The following is a 19,788-nucleotide window of genomic DNA, read 5'->3' as shown; positions in this document are numbered from 1 at the left end:
GCATTGTTATCAGTTCTGTTATTTTTTGTGGCAGTCCACAGCTGGGTAGGCTGTTGGCCCAAACTTGAACTTCACACCTTGTTTTTTTTCTTTTATTGTTTCAAGTGCTAGGTCAGGGAGGCTGTGGTGTCACCGTTTGGGACATGTGGACCAGGAGGCCCAGAGAGCCAAGGCAGCTTGACCCCCAAGGGTGGGGCTGGCCCCAGAGCCCTGGGCTCCTCGGACCACCCTGTGGCTGGGGAGGTGTGGGACCGAGGGACATCACAGGGACCCTGGGAAGCATGCTGCCTCTGCTTCACCTCCACTGTCTGTGTTCTCTTGTTCTTTTTTCAACATTTATTTATTTATTTATTTATTTTTTTGGGGGGGACAGAGAGAGACAGAGCATGAACGGGGCAGGGGCAGAGAGAGAGGGAGACACAGAATTTGAAACAGGCTCCAGGCTCTGAGCCATCAGCCCAGAGCCCAATGCGGGGCTCAAACTCACGGACCGCGAGATCGTGACCTGGCTGAAGTCGGACGCTTAACCGACTGCGCCACCCAGGCGCCCCCTCTTGTCCTTTTTTGGTTGCTGAACTTCAGTTTTGGAGATACAGTGGCCCGGTGGGCTAGTTCCTGTTTTTACTGCCCAGACAGCTGCCACCTGGCTACTTCTCTCTAGCTGCAGACCTCCATTGCCTGGCTCCACCTGCTCCCCCGGGGCACCCTGCTTTCGGCAGGCGTAGCTCTCAGGGATGGATGGGGGATGTGAAAAGATGCCACCTTAGCCGAACCTATGCAGTGTGGGTCTGTTTCTGCCTGTTTTGGCAAAGAACATCTTAATGGAGCATGGCCATACCTACTGTTTAATATTGTCTCTCTCCCAGAGTGGAGTAGAGAGCAAATCCTAAAATATTTACTCCCTTGCCCTTTGGAGAAAATTTGTTGACTGACGCCTGCTCTGCGTTTAAGAGGCCCTCACTCCCAAGGCCTACTGTAGGCACAAAGGGTGGAGGAGCCCTTCTGTATGGCAGACCCTAGGAGTAGATTTTGTAAGGAGGGGATCTTGGTGATTTCGGTGTCTTGTCCCCTTCATGCTTTCCTTTAACAGATATTAATTATCTTAAAACACATGCTGAATTTGTGCAAGGCACTTGGTAAGTGCTTTGTTTCATGTGTATTTCATGGTCCTAGCAGTCCTCTGAGGCAGGTGCACTTGTTACATCCCCATTTTACAGGTGGGAAATGGAGGCCCAGAGGACGTAAGTGACGTGTCCTGGGCGGAGCCAGCTGATGCTCCTGCCCAGTAGGCTCTGCTGCCCACAGCAGAAACCCTGGGGTTAATGAGATCCTGCTGCTGCCCCCAGGTGCTCCAGCCTAGTGAGTGTGCTCCAGCTTGGAAGGCATGGCCTCAGCTTCCAGTGTGAAGATTTCAGGGGCACCCTGGCCATCTGGAGGTCACCAAGGCCTGGGAATTGGAGACCACACAGCAACCCTGGGCAGGTTCCTTTTCTACCCTCCAGCTCTGCTTCCTTCCTCAAACAGGGGGTTCCTGTTTGTCCTGTGTGTGTGAGGGGTGTGAGGGTCCAAGGAGAGGCAGGAATGAAAAGGCACTTTGAGTACAGAGCTCAGAGCACAGGGAGAGGATTGCTGTCCCCCACCTTTCCACTGCAGTCCCCTCGGGGCTGTCTCCTGTCCTTTCCCACACCACACTTGCTGCAGGTGTGATGAGGTTAAGGTGACCGTCAAGGACAGCCAGGAAGGAAGGAGGGAGAGAGCCGGCAGTTATCAAGCACCTGCTGTGTGCTAGACTAGACCATGTGCTCAGTGTAGAGCACCCTGTGAAGGAAGTCAGGTGACCCCAGAATGCTTGAGAGCGGACAAAGGACTGGACAAGGTTGAGTAGCTTGCCCCTTAGTGCCCCTAGTGGAAACCCACTAGGATTCCAGCTTTGGATCTGAGCAGCCTTAAAACCTGTGTAGTTTCCTGTTTGGGAGTGTGTGGGAGAAGGACAGAGCCCTGGTGATGGTTGGGCTGATCCTTGCTCCGCTGACTCAAGGCTGTCTCTGTCCCTCTGGGACCCTGAGTCACCATTCTCAGCGGGTGGCTCCTCTTCCCGAAGCTGGTCCCACCCTCCTGGTGGGGCTGTTCGTCCCTGCCTGTGTTCTGCACACTCTGGCTGTGTGTGTGTGTGCGCGTGTGAGTGGTGGTGGTGCCGCCGGCGGTGGACAGAACATTCACCAACCCTCACCCCTCCAGGAAAGCCCAAGTGATATTGTTTTGTTCTTGTCACTCTGCTCCCCACCCTTCATCCTCTTTTCCTCCTGAAACAAATTTCAGTGCTGAAAGCCAGGATGCTGACTCTTCTCCACCCCCCTCGCCCCCACCCCGTGCCTCCCAAATAAAGAGCAATGGAAACTGAATCATCTTTTCTTTCCAAGCAAACAGCCCAAACATTCGAAAGCTTTAATGTGAGCAGCAGTCCCCGGTTCACGTGGCAACAGCTCAGCCCCTCTGTCCATTTCCTGTGGCCGCGTCCAGCCCAGAGGTGGCCCGGGAATGTGACAGATATTTAAAGCGTGGACTGTGTGCCCGGCTGGACTTTAAATAATTTCTTTACCCCTTTCCTCTTAACAGTAGCTAATACTTGTTGAATACTTGCTGCATGCCAGGCAGAATCCTGTGAACATAGAGGAACTAATAATGTTCCCATTTACTGAAGAAAGGAGAAGGGGAAGTAACTTGCCCAAAGTTGCAGAGCTAACGGGTGGTAGAGGCAGCATGCCTGGTGCTGAATGGGGTCTGTGCCCCCGCAGCCCGAGACCTCCCCTTCCACGCGCTCGAAATGGTAGGAGCTTCCATAACTACCCGTTAACGGCCTTCAAGTCAGAGTTACATCTTCCTAGGTGAATCACCAGTTCCAATATTTTTCTTATATATTTGTTGTTGTTAGGAAGTTCAAACAAACAAAAAGTCACCTTAAGCCAGAGTTCCTCATCCTCAGTACCTGTTGACATTTTGAGCCAGATACCAGTACATTGTAGGCTTTAGCGACATCCCTGGCCTCTACCCACCCACTAGATGCCAGTAGCTCTTCCTGCCCCAAGTGTGACAACCAAAAATGTGTCCAGATGTTGACAAATGTCTTGGGTGGTGGAGGGCTAATCACACCCAGTTGAGAACCACTGTCTCAGCCTAAGTTGCAAGAAGCAGAGGTTCAGGGTAGGTTGGGACCCCGATACCTGATACTGGGTCTTCTCCTCCAGGGCAGCTCTGAAAAGTCTTTTTTTTTTTTTTAACATTTTTTTTTAATTTTTTTTTTTCAACGTTTATTTATTTTTGGGACAGAGAGAGACAGACCATGAATGGGGGAGGGGCAGAGAGAGAGGGAGACACAGAATCGGAAACAGGCTCCAGGCTCTGAGCCATCAGCCCAGAGCCTGACGCGGGGCTCGAACTCACGGACCGCGAGATCGTGACCTGGCTGAAGTCGGACGCTTAACCGACTGCGCCACCCAGGCGCCCCTGAAAAGTCTTTTAAGGGTCTCCAGAACCATTTCCTGCTGGCTAAATCCACACCCCCCCCCCCCCCCCCCCACTCATCTGGGCTTTTGGGGTGTTTGGGAAGGTGATAAAACTATTCCCTATGTTCTGAGAGGTTACAGCCCAGTAGGGGGTAGGGGCTAAGGCAAAAAACAAAAAACAAAAAAACCCCCAGAGAATAGTCCAACCATTCATTTCACAGAAGCCTCTGAGAGCCCGCCATGAACCAGGCATCCCACCTTACTCAACAGGTTTGAAGCCAGGAATAGGATGAGCTCCCCTCCTTAGGGAGCTTTCTTCCATCCAAGCACTGAGCAGACAGTGAAGGAGCTGAATGTAGCCATCAGAAGTCTAATGGGAGGGAAGGGAGGCAGGGAGGTGGGGGTGCTGCTGGCATAGGGGGGCTCTCAGGGCCCAGGGAGCCTCTCGGTGTTAGAAGACCTCCCTTGGGGCCTAAGGAGCAGGGGGAGATGGTGGGACCTGCTTCTGCGTAGAATCTGCGAGCTGGCACTCACTCCATGTGGGCCTTGGGTGGATCCCGGGGTGCTCTGCCCTTGGGGCCAGATGGCCACAAGCAGTGCCTGGTCCCATGGTCCACCCTTGTCCCTCCAATTGAGGATTTGACATAATTTAAAGGGTATGGTGTTCTCCACTGTGAAAAATGGGGTATGGTGGTATTTGCTTGACCCCCAACAGCTCTTCTTTTATTCTGAGCTTTGGTTAAATCTGGGCCTCAGTATTTTACACTTAGTATGTTTGAGGGACATTCATTTTTTCCAGGGGCCTTGCCCTATTGATCCATCAGTTAATTCCCCCCCAGATGACTTCTTCCCCTTGCTCTGTGGCTGATGACAGGGTTCCTAACTGACCTGGCACTGAAAATACTGACCTAAAAGGACAATCATGAATTGGGAGACCCCCTCCCTAAGGAGGGGACCCTGCGGTTCGATTCTCCTTGCTGCCACCAGAGGGCAACCGTAGACTCTGAGTGGAGCTTTGTCCCAGGTAGTTCTGCAGAGCCTGCTGCCAGGAGAGGGCACCTTTCTGACGTGTTCTTATGACTATGGACAGTGGCAGCTGGGCCCAGAGTCCTGGCTGTGGGAGAGGTTTGGTCTCCTTTGCATGAAGCAGCTCCAGGGGTGAGGCAGCAAGGGAAGCCAATGGCGATGCAATACCAGGAAAGCTGACTGTCCCTGTCCGGGGCCCTGACCTCAACTAGGACCTGAGTCTTTGGGCATCTCCCAAGAAACAAGAACATAAACTGACTAGGCTCCTCCCCCAGAGTGGTCAAGAGGCCATTCTCTTTGGGGTGGTTTTTTTCCCTTCCTTCTGCCTAGACCTACAGAGCCTTTTCTTGGCTCTGGGCTGGGAATAAGCTTGAGCCATGTGTATGGAACCAGGTGGGCTGTACATTTTGTACATGCTAAAAAAAATTTTTTTTTAATTACTAAAGCAATATGTGCACACTGTACCAAAACCAAACAATAGAGAAGGGAATGTGTGTGCTTTCTAAGGGAGTTTCCTGGGGCTTGGCAGATTGTTCAGCCTTATAAAAGCACTCTCCCTTTCTGGGGGGGGGGGGGGGGGGTGGGTGTGGGTCTGTGTGCGCAACTGCACATGCTTCACCTTGCCAGCTAGGTGCTGAGTCAAGATGCAGCTAAGGCAGCCTGGGCTGCAGATGGCTGGGGTGGGGTGACGGTGGGGGGGCTCTGCCCAATGGTGAGGCACCTTAGAAAGCCCAGCCTGCTGTTTGGTATGACCTCGTGAGAGGTGTGTTCGATCAGCAGCAATTTTGTCTTGTCCTCAGCAGCCTCCCACTATCTGTAGTGCTGAGGAGGGCAGGAGACAGATTGTTCTAAGGGGGATTCAGGGGCCAGAGTCATCCAATAGGAAAGCCCAGGAGAGCCTCCTAGTGGCCTGTGTCACTCTTTGGGGCACAGAGACACCTCTGAGGCCCATTGGAGAGAACACACTCTTCCAGCCTCTCATAATGCACAGCCTGTATTTATTGTTAGCACCCACTGCCCATCTCCCACCTTGCTAGAGAGGAAAGATCTTGCCTGGATGTCCTCAATGTCCTTTTTCTGGGACTTGGGGTGAAGAGGAGAGCTTTAGTTTTTGAAACTGATGATATGGACCTATGGCAGGAGTAAACAGCTTGATAACTATTTGAGCTTCACCTGACCTGGTCTCCTGATTCAACTCTCCAGCTGTTGGGATCTGCCAACTGGCTGTGCTCTTTGGCCAGAAACCTCTCTTACACAATTAGTGCCAGCCCTGAAATGGGGACTTCTGGTCAGGGTCACATGCACCAGTGTCTGTCTAGATTTCATTCAACCATAAATTCCATGCAGTTTCTTATTCTCTCAAATCAAACCAAGCCAAAAACAAAACAAGACATTTGTTGAGTACCTACTGTAAGCAAAACACTTAGCTAAACTCTGAATAAATTGAGTGTGGCTGATTTAACAGACCGTGAGCTCCTTACCTGCAGGCCATGAATGAGACACTCATTCTGTCTCTCAGTTCATTTTATCAGGGCATTTGTTGAATGCCCCTTGTCAACAGGGCTGTTGACCAGGTACTGAATATACAGTAGGTACTTAGTAAAGACTAGTCAATTAGCTGAATTCCAGAAGTCCTGGAGTTCAGATGGCCTGGAAAGGAAAGCATTATCTTTCTCAGGAATCATTTCAGTGTAAAGGGAGTGAAATCTGAACCCTTGGTGCCTATGGTAAGCTCGCCTCTCCCCCTTGGGTATTAGATGGCCTGAAAAGGCAGACGTCTACCAGGCTTTAATTTTCTCATTGGAAAATGGGAGTTTATTTATTCCACAATGATTTCTCGAGTGCCTTCTATGTGCCAAGCATTGTGCTGGTACCTGGAAGAACCAAGCCAGCCTTACCAGCCTCATCAGAAGCTGTGAAGACTGAATAGGACAAAGCATTTAAAAAATCTGTTCGCTGCCTGCTGCTGACGAGGGGCCCGGCAGTAGGGGGAGTGGGGAGGGGCGGCAAGAGGTAGAGGGGGGAAGCTTGCCACCTAGAGGCCTCCCTAGATGACCCATCACTGCATGTACATCTCTGTCTTTCTCTTCCTGGCCGGCCAGGAACATGACTTGGGATCAATCACTACCTGGCTTCTCTACACACAGCCTGCTTCTGGGCCAGGGTTGATCTGAGGCCCTGTTTGGATATTGTTTAAAGTGGCAGCTTTGCTCAGAAAGGTCAGTGTGAGAGACCAGAACAAAGAAATCTTTCAAGCCGCCCTCTCACGGGACTGGGAAAAGCCCCAGCTCTACCTGGCACGGTTAGCGTTAGCTCAGGCTAGTGGGAGAAACCATCTGATTTCCCATTTCCTGGAGGGATGAGCTGAGGCAGAAGGGTGTTCCCAGCATCTTAGAACAGGTCGAGGCCTGTTGAGAGCCTGAATCTCTCCCCATACAGCCCTGGCCACTGAAGCCTCTGTATTGGTTTTTCTCTTTATGTGTATTCAATAAAAATTGGGATTTACCCAAAAGATGCCCAAGGGTAATTATTTGCTGTGCTAAAGAATTCCTGGGAGCTTATTGAGATACCAGAATCCCTTACAGATTTGAAAATAGTAAAATTACACAACTTTTGGGACATAGGATCTTGTGAAGATGCAGTTCTGATTCCTTAATTGTGTGTGTATTGGGGGGAGGCAGGATCCCTGAGAGCCTGCATTTCTCTGAATCCCCTGGGCGATGCCAGTGCCGCCGGTCTGGGAGCCCTCTTCCAGTGTTGATGACGTGGAGACTAAAGGCAGGGAGAGAACAGTCCTTGGGCTGGAGTGGGAAAGAGAGGCCATAGTCCCTCTTGGCTCTGGGCTCCTGGTAGCAGCCTGGGCCAGGCTGCCAGGGAGGAAGCTGGCAGGGAGTCCACAGAGTGGAAAATCACCCACAAGTCCCAGGAGCTACCAGCTGTCTCTGGGCCATAAGGCCCTGGGGCAGTCCCAGGGTGCAGCCCCTAGGTCCAGCCTTGCCCCAGCCTGTGGCCATTGGCCCAGCTTCCTGGGCATTGCTCTCCTACAGACTTCCCAGAGCCAGCCAGTCCTGCTCTCTTCTGGGAGCTCATGCAGTCTGACTTTTCTGTCTCCTGGTGGTGGCTGATGTTGAGCTCTCCCCTCAGCTGGCCTGGCCGACGGCCTGCTGTCCAACTCTGGGTTCTTTTCTAAGGCAGAGGCCTCAGTGGGACTGAAGGGCCTCTCCTGCAGACTCCTCCTACTTGGGCTCCTGGGGACTGCCAGTCTGTCCCTGGGTGTGATTTGTCTATGGGGAATCCTGCTTATATGTCTCCTGGGGAGGCAGGGGCTGGTGGAAGGCGAAAGATGGACTTAGAGCTGGAAGATCCCCTCAGGTACTACTGGCCCTTGCCCCCTACTCATTCGGTCCCAAACTTCAATGCAAAATAATGTGGCAAATGAAAACATAATGTAATGTCATCTTTAGGACCCAAATTAAAAGGAGAAAGGAAAATAACTAATATTTAGTGAGCCTCTACCACATGCCTGGGTGCGTTTGGGCTTCACGTATGTTCATCTTCCTGACCGCACTATGAGTAAGTGAGGAATCCTCCTATGGATGGGAGATGAGAATCAGAGTGGCTGCTTCACTTTCCCAAGATCACAGATTCAGAATCTGGCTGCAAAGCTGGACTTTCCATGTCAAGTTGTCCCTTCTGGAACCTGGCTTCTTACTTAGCATAGGGGAAGTGGAAGACACTGAGGATCAGGTAAACCAGTGGTTTTCAAAACTGAATGTTCATTGGAAGCCCCTGAGGACTTGATAAAGCCCAGACTGCCGGGCTCTGCCCCAGAGTTTCTGATACAGTGGGTCTGGAGTGGGGGCCTCAGACTTTGCATTGTTAATAAGTTCCCAGGATGCTGATGCTGCTGGTTCAGGGACCACACTTTGAGAACCTGTGGTCTAATCTATTCTTTCCCAAGCTCTACCTCTAGTGATACACAAGATGGCTTTGAGTGATATACAGACTAACTTTTTATAAGTACTTCTATATTTAATACCTATTTCCAAAAAAAAAAAAACCCTAGCATACCAAATCCCTAATTTCAGGTATTTTTTTGTGAAGGTATTTACTAAAGTAAAAAAGAAGATGTAAAGGAAAGTATTGCATAAATAATAACACTGATGGTGTGCAGCTAGTAGCAACAATTACAAATGTGATATGCAGATGACAGAAATCTAGGAGACACTGTCCAAACTGGAGTCCTGATTTTGTAGAGGAGGAGACGGTACACAGCCCACAGGTGAGCCCCTCCTCAGGCTACATGGCATCTGTAGCAGTACCCAAACTTGACTCGTCTCTAAGGGCCCCGTGGCTTCCTGTCCTGTGTGCCCCTCTTGGTTCTTCAGAAGCTCTGGACAGACTAGGAAAGGTCGTTGTGACTCTGACTCTATCCCAGGGTCTTTACCTCCATTCTCAGCCCCACAAACGAGGATCTGTGTTTATAATGTTAGTCGTTTGCACATTTTTACTTTCTTCTCTGAAACCAGAGGTTCCCAGAAGGCAGGGACTTGGTCTGCAAATTTTTCTTTTTATGGCCCCATACCCCAAAGCTCCTAGGAATCTGTTTTGTGCATGAAAGTTGCGGGAGGGGCTCCTTGACTTCCCTAGCTGCCACCTTTGGCTCTTCACCCCTCTGTAGTCTTTCACTTCTGAATTTGACCACCCGGCAGCCTCTGCTTTCCCTGTGAGCTGTGATCCAGGGAACCCCCACAGGAAATGAGAAGGGTGGTGCTCAAACATTTGCTGAGCACATGCTGTGTGCCAGGAGCTGTGCTAGTGCTGAGCTTCAGCAGCAGGACTGGAGCCCTGCCCTTGGAGAGCACAGCGCACCAAGGGTCAGCCCATGAATGGAAACTGACCACACAGTGTCAAGCTTCAGAAGAGGAATTAACAGGGTGCAAGAGGGACACAGACAAAAAGGGTGAGCATGGGGAGGAGTTTGGGCTGGCTGCAAAGAGGAAGTGATATTGGAAAGGCTTTCTGAGGGTGAATGAGGAAGGGCTGTTTAAGGCAGTGGGAGGAGCCTGTGCCAAGACTTGACATAGGTCACCTGGGTCCGTTGTTCAAAATGGACCTGAGTGGCAGGAGATGAGATGGGAGAGAGGCAAGGGGGGGCAGTCCCTTCAGCCCCGCGATACCTTGCTGAGGACCTAGACTGGATTCTGTAAGCCCTGGGGGTGCTGAAGAAGGGACCAGCCTGGGGAGGAACAAGATGACTTTTGTCTGTCAAGTGGACCCTTCCAGGGGCGATGGAGCAGTGTTTCAAACTGCAGGCCACAACTAGTGAGTTGTGCAAACTAGTGGGCTGCAAGTTCTTTCCAGTGGGCTGCAGCCAGCATTTTTAAAAAGAGGAGTAGAGGGAGACATAAAGTAGAAAATACCAGAGTGGACAGCACACAGTAGAGCTAGGTAATGTGTCAAGAAACTTGCTTCAGTTTTACGTAAGGAAAGTGTGTGCATACCGGGTTGCAATTTAAAATGTATATTTTACTTTCGGTCACACTTTAAAAAGCTTGCAAATTATTTCAGGGCCCAGAGAGCTGGCAGGGGCTGGCGGGGGCGGGGGGGGGGCCAGGTGATACTGGCCTTTGTGGTGATGCAGGCTGGTCTAGGGCTCTGGTGATGGGGACTGAGAGGTGAGGATGGACCCCAGTGTTGACCAGGTGTGGTGGGTGAACATGAAGAATTTGAGGCTGATTCAAGTCAGAAAATCTGACACCAGCCAAGGCTTTGGGGCCAAGACAGCGTCTTGTTTGAAATATTCCGTCTTAGTCCCCTTCTGGTAGTGAATGGGAAGCCTGGGTTCCTGGGGGACTGTGAGGGAGAGGGATCCTTCTTATTCTCTGATCAACTACATCCTGGGCTTCTAGGATCCTGGTGTTACAACTCTGACCTTCCATTCCAGCTGACTGTTTTCAAGTAAAACTCTAATGGGCCAGCTTCTACTTACATCTGCAGGTTTGATGATGGTGTCTGTGGGAGCTAGGCTGGTAATGACCCTGCTTCTGCTATCTTCCCTCTAGGAACATCGTGAAAGGGATGAGAGAGCTCCGGGAGGTCCTACGCACCGTGGAGACCAAAGCAACTCAGAACTTCAAAGTGGTAATAACACACGGCCGAGGCCTCGGGGTTGGGTGCTGGCTGTGGCTGGCCTGTTCAGGGCTCACTTTCAGTGGGAGACAACAGAAGTGCTAGCAGGCAGCCTATGAATCAGGGATGACAGTGTGTCCCACGCATGCTTCTCCTCTCCCTGTCTGTGCTCATGGCAGACATTGTTAATCAATCTCTGCATTCTCTCCCACTACGCCTGGGAGGCACCGTCAGCATCCTTGTCACAGCACTGCCCACAGCCCCTAGCGTTAGATCAGAGTTAAAACCTAATGTCATCCCTTCCTAGCAAGGTTCTGCACCAATTCTTAGGGATTGTTTATGAACCTAATAAATAATCTGGACTCCCTTTCCTGCCCCAATTCAGGTCTACCTTCTCAGGCTTTGATTCACCCAAAGTCAGAGCCACAGCTGCTTCTCACTCTAGAATTTTTGGTCAAATATCAGAAAGCCATCTGGTCGAGAGAGCTGCCATGCCAGTGGCTTTATGCTCTGCAAGGGCTTGCTGAATACTCAGAGCGGTGCTGGGCTCCATGGGGCCAGAGGAGGAGGAAACATACATCTTGTCTAGGAGAGGAAAGAGGACAGGAAATGAAGTAGAAGCCATCAAAGGCCAACAGAAGGGGTGCTGGAAACAGAACAGGGGGCTCCTCAGGGGTGGAGAGGCAGGCCTCCTGAAGGGGCAGCACATTGCAAACAAAGGCAGGCGGATTTGGCCAGGTGGTGGAGGGCATTCCAGGTCTGACTTCCTCCCTTTTCTGCCAGATGGCAGCCAAGCATCTGGCGGGTGTCCTGCTACATTCGTTGAGTGAGGAGTGCTACTGGAGCCCCCTGTCCCTCCCGCTGCCTGAGTTCATGAGCAAGGAGGAGAACTCCTTCATCACGCAGGCCCTGCGGAAGCCTCACCTCTACGAAGGAGACAAGTAAGCTCTGCTGGTCTCATGCAACACTTGGGGTTCGGCCCTGCCGACGTCCCCTCTCTCTGCCCTGCACTTGCCCCCAGCTGCCACCCAGCTCACTGCCAGGCAGGCAGCGGCGGGAGCCAGATAGACCAGGGAAGACAGTCTCAGGATGGGGTTGGGAAGAGAATTCTCTAAGGCATCCGAAGATCGAATTATTTGGAGGGTATCTGCCTTCCTACTAGTCTTTGTGTGCCTTCTCTCGTATTTGTTTAATAACCGAAAGTGGGATTTGTGCTCCCAGCTCCCTGCCCCAGCTGCTTCACGCAGCACTGGGTGCTGGAAGGGACATTTCTTCCCCTGGAGCATCTGCAGTATTTCTGGCCCCACCACCCACCCCAGTCTTTCAGATCCATAACTCTGGGGCTTGATAAAGAGCTGCGGGTGCTATCCGGTGCCTGTGAATTATGCAGGAGTGGGTTACCTTACCGGGGCAGCTGCTGACTCTGGGGCAGAAAGGCCGGTGTGGCAGGCCGGCTGCACTGCTTTGAGAGGGCTGTGCTGGAGCCAGGGCCACCGTTTGTGTCTTTCAGCCTCTACTGCCCGAAGGATAATATTGAGGAAGCCCTCCTGCTGCTCCTCATCAGTGAGTCCATGGTAAGCTCCAGGGCTTTCCTTCACTGCCCTCATGGGGTAGGGCTGCGGGGCTCAGGCACAGGCCACAGGGTCCTGACCCAGCTCAGCCTCCCACAGACGTCCATAAAGCAGGATTCTTGGACTTGTGCCCCACACTGGGGCGAGGCTCCCTAGACTACTAGGTTTGGGTCTGGTGCACAGACTGCATTTGGGGGCCTGAGTAGGGACTGAGTTGAGTCCCCAACGCCTCTTCTGGGATTCCAAAAGATGAGTATCAGTAAGCCATGAGTGTGCACTGAGCAGCCTTGTGCTGATTCTGGGGCCAATGTGAGGGAGTGGAAGGAGCCTGCGCTTTCAAGGCACAAGGCCTGGATTCAGCTTCCAGCTCTGCCAGCTGTCACCTGAGGGCCATGGGCAAATCTAGTGCCTTTGAGCCTCAGTTCCTTCCCCTGTTAGGTGATAGTAGTGCACAGAGGTAAGTGTGCCTGTAGAAGGAATTCAGTCATTCACGCAACCATTTATTATCATCTACTTTGTGCCAGGCCCTGTTCCGGAAGCCAGAAAGGCAGCAGCAACCAAGCGGAGAAAAGTCTCCACCCTCATGGACCTTATATTCTAGTGAGGGAGGTGGACAATGAATTAAGCAACCACTGCAATGTCCAGGGTGCTAGTGTCTGAGTACTGTGGAGAAATAAAGCAGAGGAGGGATAAAGTGTGCTGGACAAAGTGTTCAGGAAGTGCTCTTTGGATGTTTTCATAAGACCCATTTCCCCTGCCTCAGGCAGGGAGATGAGTACCCCCCCCACACACACACATACGCACACAGACACGTGTTCACACATACACACGCATGGGCCCTGGAGCCTCAGCGGAGGAGAGAGTGTGGCCCAGGGGATGGTGAGAAGGATGGCCTGGACTGGGCAGAGGGAGGTGGAGGAGGGGTGTGCTGGAGCAGCGGAAGCCAGAGGGTGCAGGTGCTGCCCACGTGGTGTGCTTGGGTGGAGTCCAAGGCTGCATGTCAGCCCTCTGGCTAAGGGGTCCCTCAGAGCTTGTGAGCTGGGGACACCCCACCTCCCCCCAGGTTGGGGACTCAATTTGCTAAATTGGCACATCTGAGAGCAGCTTGTAGAAGTGGAGTTTTAAGAAACCAAGACCCCATGAGCTGGGTCCCTGAAGAGCCTGAAACTAATATTCCTCTGGACACCTGGGACAATGCAGTAATAGGACTTGTTCAGAGAGCTTTGGTCAGTGGGTTTCCTCCACCTCACCGGGTCCGCAGGCAGGGAGGCAGGAGAGGGACACTGGACTGGGGCAGCGAGAGATTATAGCCTTCCTTAGCCAGGCCATGGTCCAGAAGGTTTGCAGGGTCATGCTGGTGAGGGGGTGAGTGGTTGCTTGAAGAAGGGGCATCTAGCTGGTTAGCCTGCGGTGAGGATAGAAATACCAAGTGCAGGGTTTGATTTTCATGGGAGAACAATGCTCTTTTCATGGAAAATGGGCCCCCACTCTAACCACAGACTGAGCCCCAGTTTCTACTTCTGTCATCTCATACATAGACTGGTACCCCACCCTGCCCCCACCCACACACCTGAGCCATCTCACCACCTACCACTCTCGGATGAGACTGCACTGAAGTCATCTGTCTCGGGAAACCCCCCTTCCCATGCTGAGGAATGACAGGTGGGAGGCAAAAAGGCGAAAGCAGGAACATTTCATAGGTCCTTTCTCTGCCAGGTTCTGAGCCAATTATCTCATAGAGGGAAGCCTTATGTTGAGCCATGTGAAAAAAATAACCATTTCATATGGTTCAGTCTAGTACTAATATGTTCTCATTGTGCAGATGAGAAAAGTAAGGTCCAGGGCAGGTTTGTGTCTTGGTCAAGGTCACACACTAATAATCTTCACAGCCATGAATTGAATGATGTCTACCTCCCTAAATAACTTCCAAAACACAGGCCATGGAGCCCAAGCCCTGGACTGCAGTCTGGATTCTGCCACTTACAAACTGCTCTGATTCTTGGCTCCCTCATCTGTAAAAAGGCCAAGGGGGTAGTTTTGAAGATCAAATGAGACGAGGCTCAGGGAGGGCTTTGCAAGCAGGGACGTGCCTGTCGATGTGAGATGGCAGGGACCGAGGCTGGACTCTGTCTCCCTTAGCCATTTTTGGTGGCCTCTGCCTGATCTGGGAGCCCAGGACCAGAGTTCAGATGCCCTTCCATTAGATTATCCCCCCACCCAACCCCAAACCCTCAAACTACCCTACTATATCTCAACGTGGAGAATGGCCTTTTACTAAAAAATGGCCTACATTTGGAGCCAAAGTGAATTTTCCTAAACGTGGGATTTCTCTCCAAGAAGCTCCTGCCCTTTTGCAAGAGGCCGTGTGACTTGTTGGCCTGCCCAGGAGACTCAGAGGGTGCAGGCCGGCTGGCCAGGTGGTGTCCTGGGAATTCCTGTAGCACACAAAGCAGAGGAAGTGCCCAGACGCTGTGTGCACTGGGCTGGGAGGAGGCACTCTTCCAGGGCTGGCTGGTTTGTTTCCTCTTGCTCACACCCAGCCTGTCACTTGTCTAGAAACTTTAGGAATCTGGGGGAGAGCTTTGGTGTCTCATCTACAGAGGGCTTTCCACCTGGGATCTGGATCTGGCTTCTGTGGCTCAGAGCAGTTTCTCAGAGAGACCAAATAGCCTCTGACTTCTCCCTTGCCCTTGTTTCGTACCCTCTTCCCCTGCGGGTCACATTTTCAATCAGGTGTGGACACCACTATTCCAGCCTCCTGGGCTCTGATCCCTTAGGTGAACCCTGAGGCTCAGCCTGGCTTCCATGTACCTGTGGGGTTTTCCTCATCTCCCTTTGATGCTGGCTGGGCTTGGCTGCAGATGATAGGGAGAAGCCTCTAGAACAGCAGCTGGCTGCCTTGGCTGCTACTTGGGTTTTCCTAATACGTGCCGAATTCATTATGCTGTGGTAAAAGCTACCCCAGCAGAGCCAGCCCAGGAGACATAATCATGAAAGCTTTCCACCTCTAGGATCACCAGAGCAGCTGCTCTGGGGAATGGTGTCCACAGGTTTCTTGAGCATGTCAGCCCCTATTTTGTGGTTTGGAACTCAGAGTAGTAGCTTGCAAGCAGTCTTGAGCTTGGGGCTGTTACCTTAGATACGGTTTTTGTTACAGGCCAGCCGAACATGATCAGAATGAATAGGGAATCCCCTTGTCTTTCAAGAGGTAAATAGAAACCGTACAAGTGCTTTCACAGAAATGCAAGGGATGTGAGTTATAACTGGTTGAAGAAGATTTGTGTTTTAGACCTAGTTTTGAGTCTTTGGGGCCAAAAGGACATTTTGTTTTATTTTTTTATTTTTTATTTATTAAAAAAATTTTTTTAATGTTTATTTTTGAGAGAAAGAGAGACAGAGCATGAGCAGGGGAGGGGCAGAGAAAGAGGGAGACCCAGAATCTAAAGCAGGCTCCAGGCTCAGAGCTGTCAGCACAGAGCCCGATGTGGGGCTTGAGCTCACAAAATGCAAGATCATGACCTGAGCTGAAGTCAGACTTTTAACCAACTGAGCCACCCAGGTGCCCCCAAAAGGACATTTTAAAATTCATCCATCCACCCACCTGTTTGCTTATCCATCCTTCCATCCATGTGTCCATCCATCTAGTCTTGTTAGAGAGGCTACAACATACCAGGCCATGCCCAGCACCAGAGAAACAATGATGAGGAGTTCAATCACAGCCCCCAATTCCACCTACTTCCACCCTTTATCCAGGGAGCTGGAGAATCCTGGTCCCCATATCAGGAGGAATCTCCCCACCCCCATCTGCTGAAGCCCAAGTATGTATATTAGTTCTTAAAAGAATCATGTATCAAAAACTAGTCTAATTTTCTCAAACAGTTGGGGAACCAGCAAGTACAGAAATCTTGATCATTTCTACAATACTGATCTAGGCATAAAATATATGCTAAGACAGACAATTTGTGGGTCCCTGTTTCATTCAGCTGGTGGAGAAGTTGCTGCTGGTATCAGGTGCTTGGAAACTAAAAAGGCACAAAGGCCTGGTGTTGAGTGAGAACAGGGTGGACGAGTAAGCCTCTGGGGACCAGGACCCTGCAGCTTAACTAACTGTGCCATGCCCAGTGTCAGGCACCCAGCAGTCTGAGTCTGGAATTTGCCATTCACAATCTGTGTGGCCTGGACAAGGTTCTTACCTCCCTGATCCTTGGTTTTCTCCTCTGTAAAATGAGACTAATAAGGCCTCTCTTGCACAGAAAAAGCAAGAAAATGAACACAAGGCGCCTAGTAAGTACATTGTAGATGTTCACCATGTATTTATTTTGTCCTGATAAATACTTGGCTCCAGCTCAGTCAGTTTAGAATATGTTGAGGCTCAGTTCTGGTTGGGACATAAATTGGTTTGAGGATACCATTCAGTTTAAAAAAAAGAAAGAAAGAAAAGAAGAGAAAAGAAAAGAAGAAAAGAAAGTGCTTCTTGGGCTTGATTCCATTTGGGACTCAGCAGATGAGCACAGATCGTTCCAGCATTTGGCACCTGGTTTGCTTTAACACGAGGCCCTGTGCTGCTGCAGACTGTGATGGTAAAGGGTCTGATAACGCTGCCAGCTCGGAACAGTGGGTTCAGTAGAGGTGGGAGAGCCTCTCGCCCTCGCTGGCAGGAAGAGCTGCGATTTCTGCCGCAGAAGCCTGATGCGGCAGGAGAGTGGGGGCTGGCGTGGGCCTGGCCCGGGTTGCTGCGTAGATGGGACACGTCACAGAGCATGTTATTTCTTGGCTCTGTGGACCAGCAGCTTGAGAGCCGTGGTAATTATGTCTGCTGGTGGGGGACGAGAGCACAAGCAGAACATGACAGTGCCCTCCAGGGAGGGGCAGGTGCCAGTCGCAGATGCTGCTGGGAGACTCCTTTCCGGGGTGCTTTTGTAGGGTGGCAGCAGCAGGCCCTGAGACCGGGTCCTTGGCCGGTGGAGCAGCTGTGTCTGAGAACATGGCTGGACCCATTGCCCGAGGGGCTTTTTTCCTGATTGGAATGCCCAGCCTTGTGTTTTGCTTTGGTTCTTTTATAAGCAGAGCCATCCCAGGGCTTCTGTTGGCATGGATGAGGCTACTGGACACTTCTTCAGAGGCCTCCGGGGGTGAAGTCAGAATGTCTAGGCTCTAATCTGGGTCCCACCTATCTGTATGCCTTGGGGAGCCTCCCTGGGCCTCAGTCTTCTCATCTGTAAAATAGGATAGTAGTGCATGAGGTCATTGTGAGATGCTTACAGAGTACTCCACAAGTTAGTTCCCTTTACTTCTCTTACCCTGTTTGTGTCCAGGATTAGAGAGGAGAAATGGGACCAGGTGGAAGCGAAGGTCAGTGTGGTCTGAGGCCCTGCAGTCAGCATAAGGTCAGGACCAGAGGCAGGCAGAAGCTGTCCTGGACTGGCTGTTGAAGGCGCAGCCTTAACTCTCGGGGACCTTGCACAATGAGTTCACCTTCTGGGACTCAGTGTCCCATCTGCCCAGGGGGCATAGCAGTTCCCCCTGCTCCTCCCTGGAGTTACTGTGAGGCTGGATGAGATGTGACAGATGTGACCCTGAAAAGGTGACATGCAGCACACATGAAGGATGACTGTTGGAAGAGGAGTCTCCTGCCTCAGCTTTCACACGGGCTGGCCTGCCTGGAGACCTGGCAGTTGTCTCGCTGACCCTCCTGGGAGGCCCTACACTTGCTTCATGGATCCTTCTCCAAACACCAGATATGGGTCATGCTGGCAGTAATGAGCTATTGGATGATGGGGGTGGGGGAGAACATTCTTCTTTGCTTTTCCTCTTTTGACTTGCAGAGGGCCTGCGTGAATGCCCTCAGTTTGGAGGGGGCTTCCATGGGGAGACAGCCAGAGGGCCCAGGTTGGGAGAAGGTACAGCTCACAAGCCCTGCCTGGGACAGAATTCGTGGACCAGACAAGGACAGGGAATCTCCAGAGGCGGAGGGTCCTGGAGGTTGTGCTGGGAGAATATTCTGTGTTACGCCCAGCCTAGTAAGGATGGTGATAGTGAGAAGAGTATTTAGTGTCTACATATTGCTTTATGGGTCTTGGTGCATTCATATCTGTCACTGCATTTGATCTGAAGGATTTCCTAGCAAGGCCATTTGGATGGTGGAGGAAAAGAGTGGCTGGGACTAGTTCACAGGTTGCTCGTGAATCTTGTAGTATCGCTGGCCTGAGGGTGGTGAGCCCAGGGGAGGAAGAACAGGACACTCAGGGCACACAGGCAGTGACCAGAAGTCCCCAAAGTGTCTGAGGCTCCGCCCTCCATGCCGCACATGAATCCCTGCCCTGTTGCTAACCCCCACAGCTTCCTTCCTTTTGCCCTGTTTCCCCCACCCAGCGGGCGAGCACCACTGTAGCATTTCACCGCAGCCCTGCCCCAAAGGCATAGCAACTGGGGCAAACTTCTGCTTTTGGCTTTCTTTTGGGGAACCATGCTTCCCTTTTGACACAGGCGCCAGGTCCTGAGGACCCCTGAGGAGACCCCTTCCCTGCTGTCTACCTTCTGGGGAGGCCAGCCCCCAGGCTGAGGAGATGCTCAGATCTGTTCCTGGACTTCTGACTCAATCCATGCCCAGTGCTGGAAATCCACCGCTCCCATCCCCCAGGCACACATTCAGAGGCACTGTTGTCTTCAAAGGCAAGGTCTAGGGCAAGAGAAGAAAGTTTCCACACTAGGTCCAGAAATCTTTCTCTCTCAGCGTCATTCTACAGACATGGACCAAGGAAGGTGCTGGAGACGGCGAGACATCCCTGCCCCAAGAGCCCCCAAGAACTGTTGGGCATACAGGGGCTGGGGTCTGTGTGTCATGCTGGGAGAGGACACGGGCAGGGGGCCTTGCCTGGTGGGATAAGTCAGGTCAACACCTGAAGGAACAGGTACGTGAGTTGGGTTGTAAGGAGCCAGGGGGCATCCAGATTGACAGAGGGTACAGATTGTCTGTCCATGGTGCAGAGAGGGAGCTGAAGGAGTCCCATGGGGCAGGGGGACAATTGGGAGCTGGTTGTGGGAGAAGCTGGCCAGGTGAGCAGGACCTCATGGCGAAGGGACTCATGGCAGCCACAGAAGAGGAGGTTTGACTTTGTCCTGGAGCAGTCTGGAGGGGGTTGGGAGTTGAGGTCTGCAGGGGCTGTTCTTCAAGGACAGGCCAACCAGAGTTGAGGCTTCAGTCATAGCTCACTGCTCACCATCCCCAGAAGTATATTGGTATGCATGGGTAGCTTCCTAGGTCCTGCATGTGCCCAGCCAGGCATCTCCCCACTCCCCACAGAAAAGCCCCCCAACCCCACTCCACCACAGGCTGCCAGTGTTGCTCCCTTTCCATTAGGACCCCTCTCCCACCCAAGCTCTAGGTCAAATTCCACTGGGCGCAAGTACTGTTGCTGCTTCCAGAAGGTTCCATGGCCCCTCCCTGAGGGCAGGGTCTGTACCTCCTGTCCTCTCATTGTCCCCCACCCCTGTCATTGCTGCCTGGCAAAGTCGCCTCTCTGGGCCCCACCCTCAGTGGCCAGAGCTGGGGAGCT

General features: G+C 51.9%; 1 protein-coding gene across 3 annotated transcripts in view; it reads left to right on the top strand.

The window, feature by feature from the left end:
- The window catches only part of TTC7A (tetratricopeptide repeat domain 7A), a 119,534-nt gene that overhangs the window by 33,440 nt on the left and 66,306 nt on the right, over positions 1-19,788 (top strand). For 2 of the 3 annotated variants that reach the window (XM_040453813.1, XM_040453815.1), the window contains 3 exons: positions 10,595-10,673; positions 11,445-11,602; positions 12,172-12,235. In XM_040453813.1, the coding sequence (XP_040309747.1) occupies positions 10,595-10,673; positions 11,445-11,602; positions 12,172-12,235 (301 nt within the window). Of the gene's footprint in view, positions 1-9,614; positions 9,736-10,594; positions 10,674-11,444; positions 11,603-12,171; positions 12,236-19,788 lie in introns of those variants that run through there. The other variant, XM_040453814.1, reaches the window with a different exon arrangement.

This window comes from Herpailurus yagouaroundi, unplaced genomic scaffold, assembly GCF_014898765.1.
Source record: "Herpailurus yagouaroundi ecotype Mexico unplaced genomic scaffold, PumYag 210, whole genome shotgun sequence".
NCBI lineage: Eukaryota > Metazoa > Chordata > Mammalia > Carnivora > Felidae > Herpailurus > Herpailurus yagouaroundi.
The sequence above is the reverse complement of the archived record's forward strand: the minus strand, read 5'-3'. Positions and strand labels throughout refer to the sequence as shown.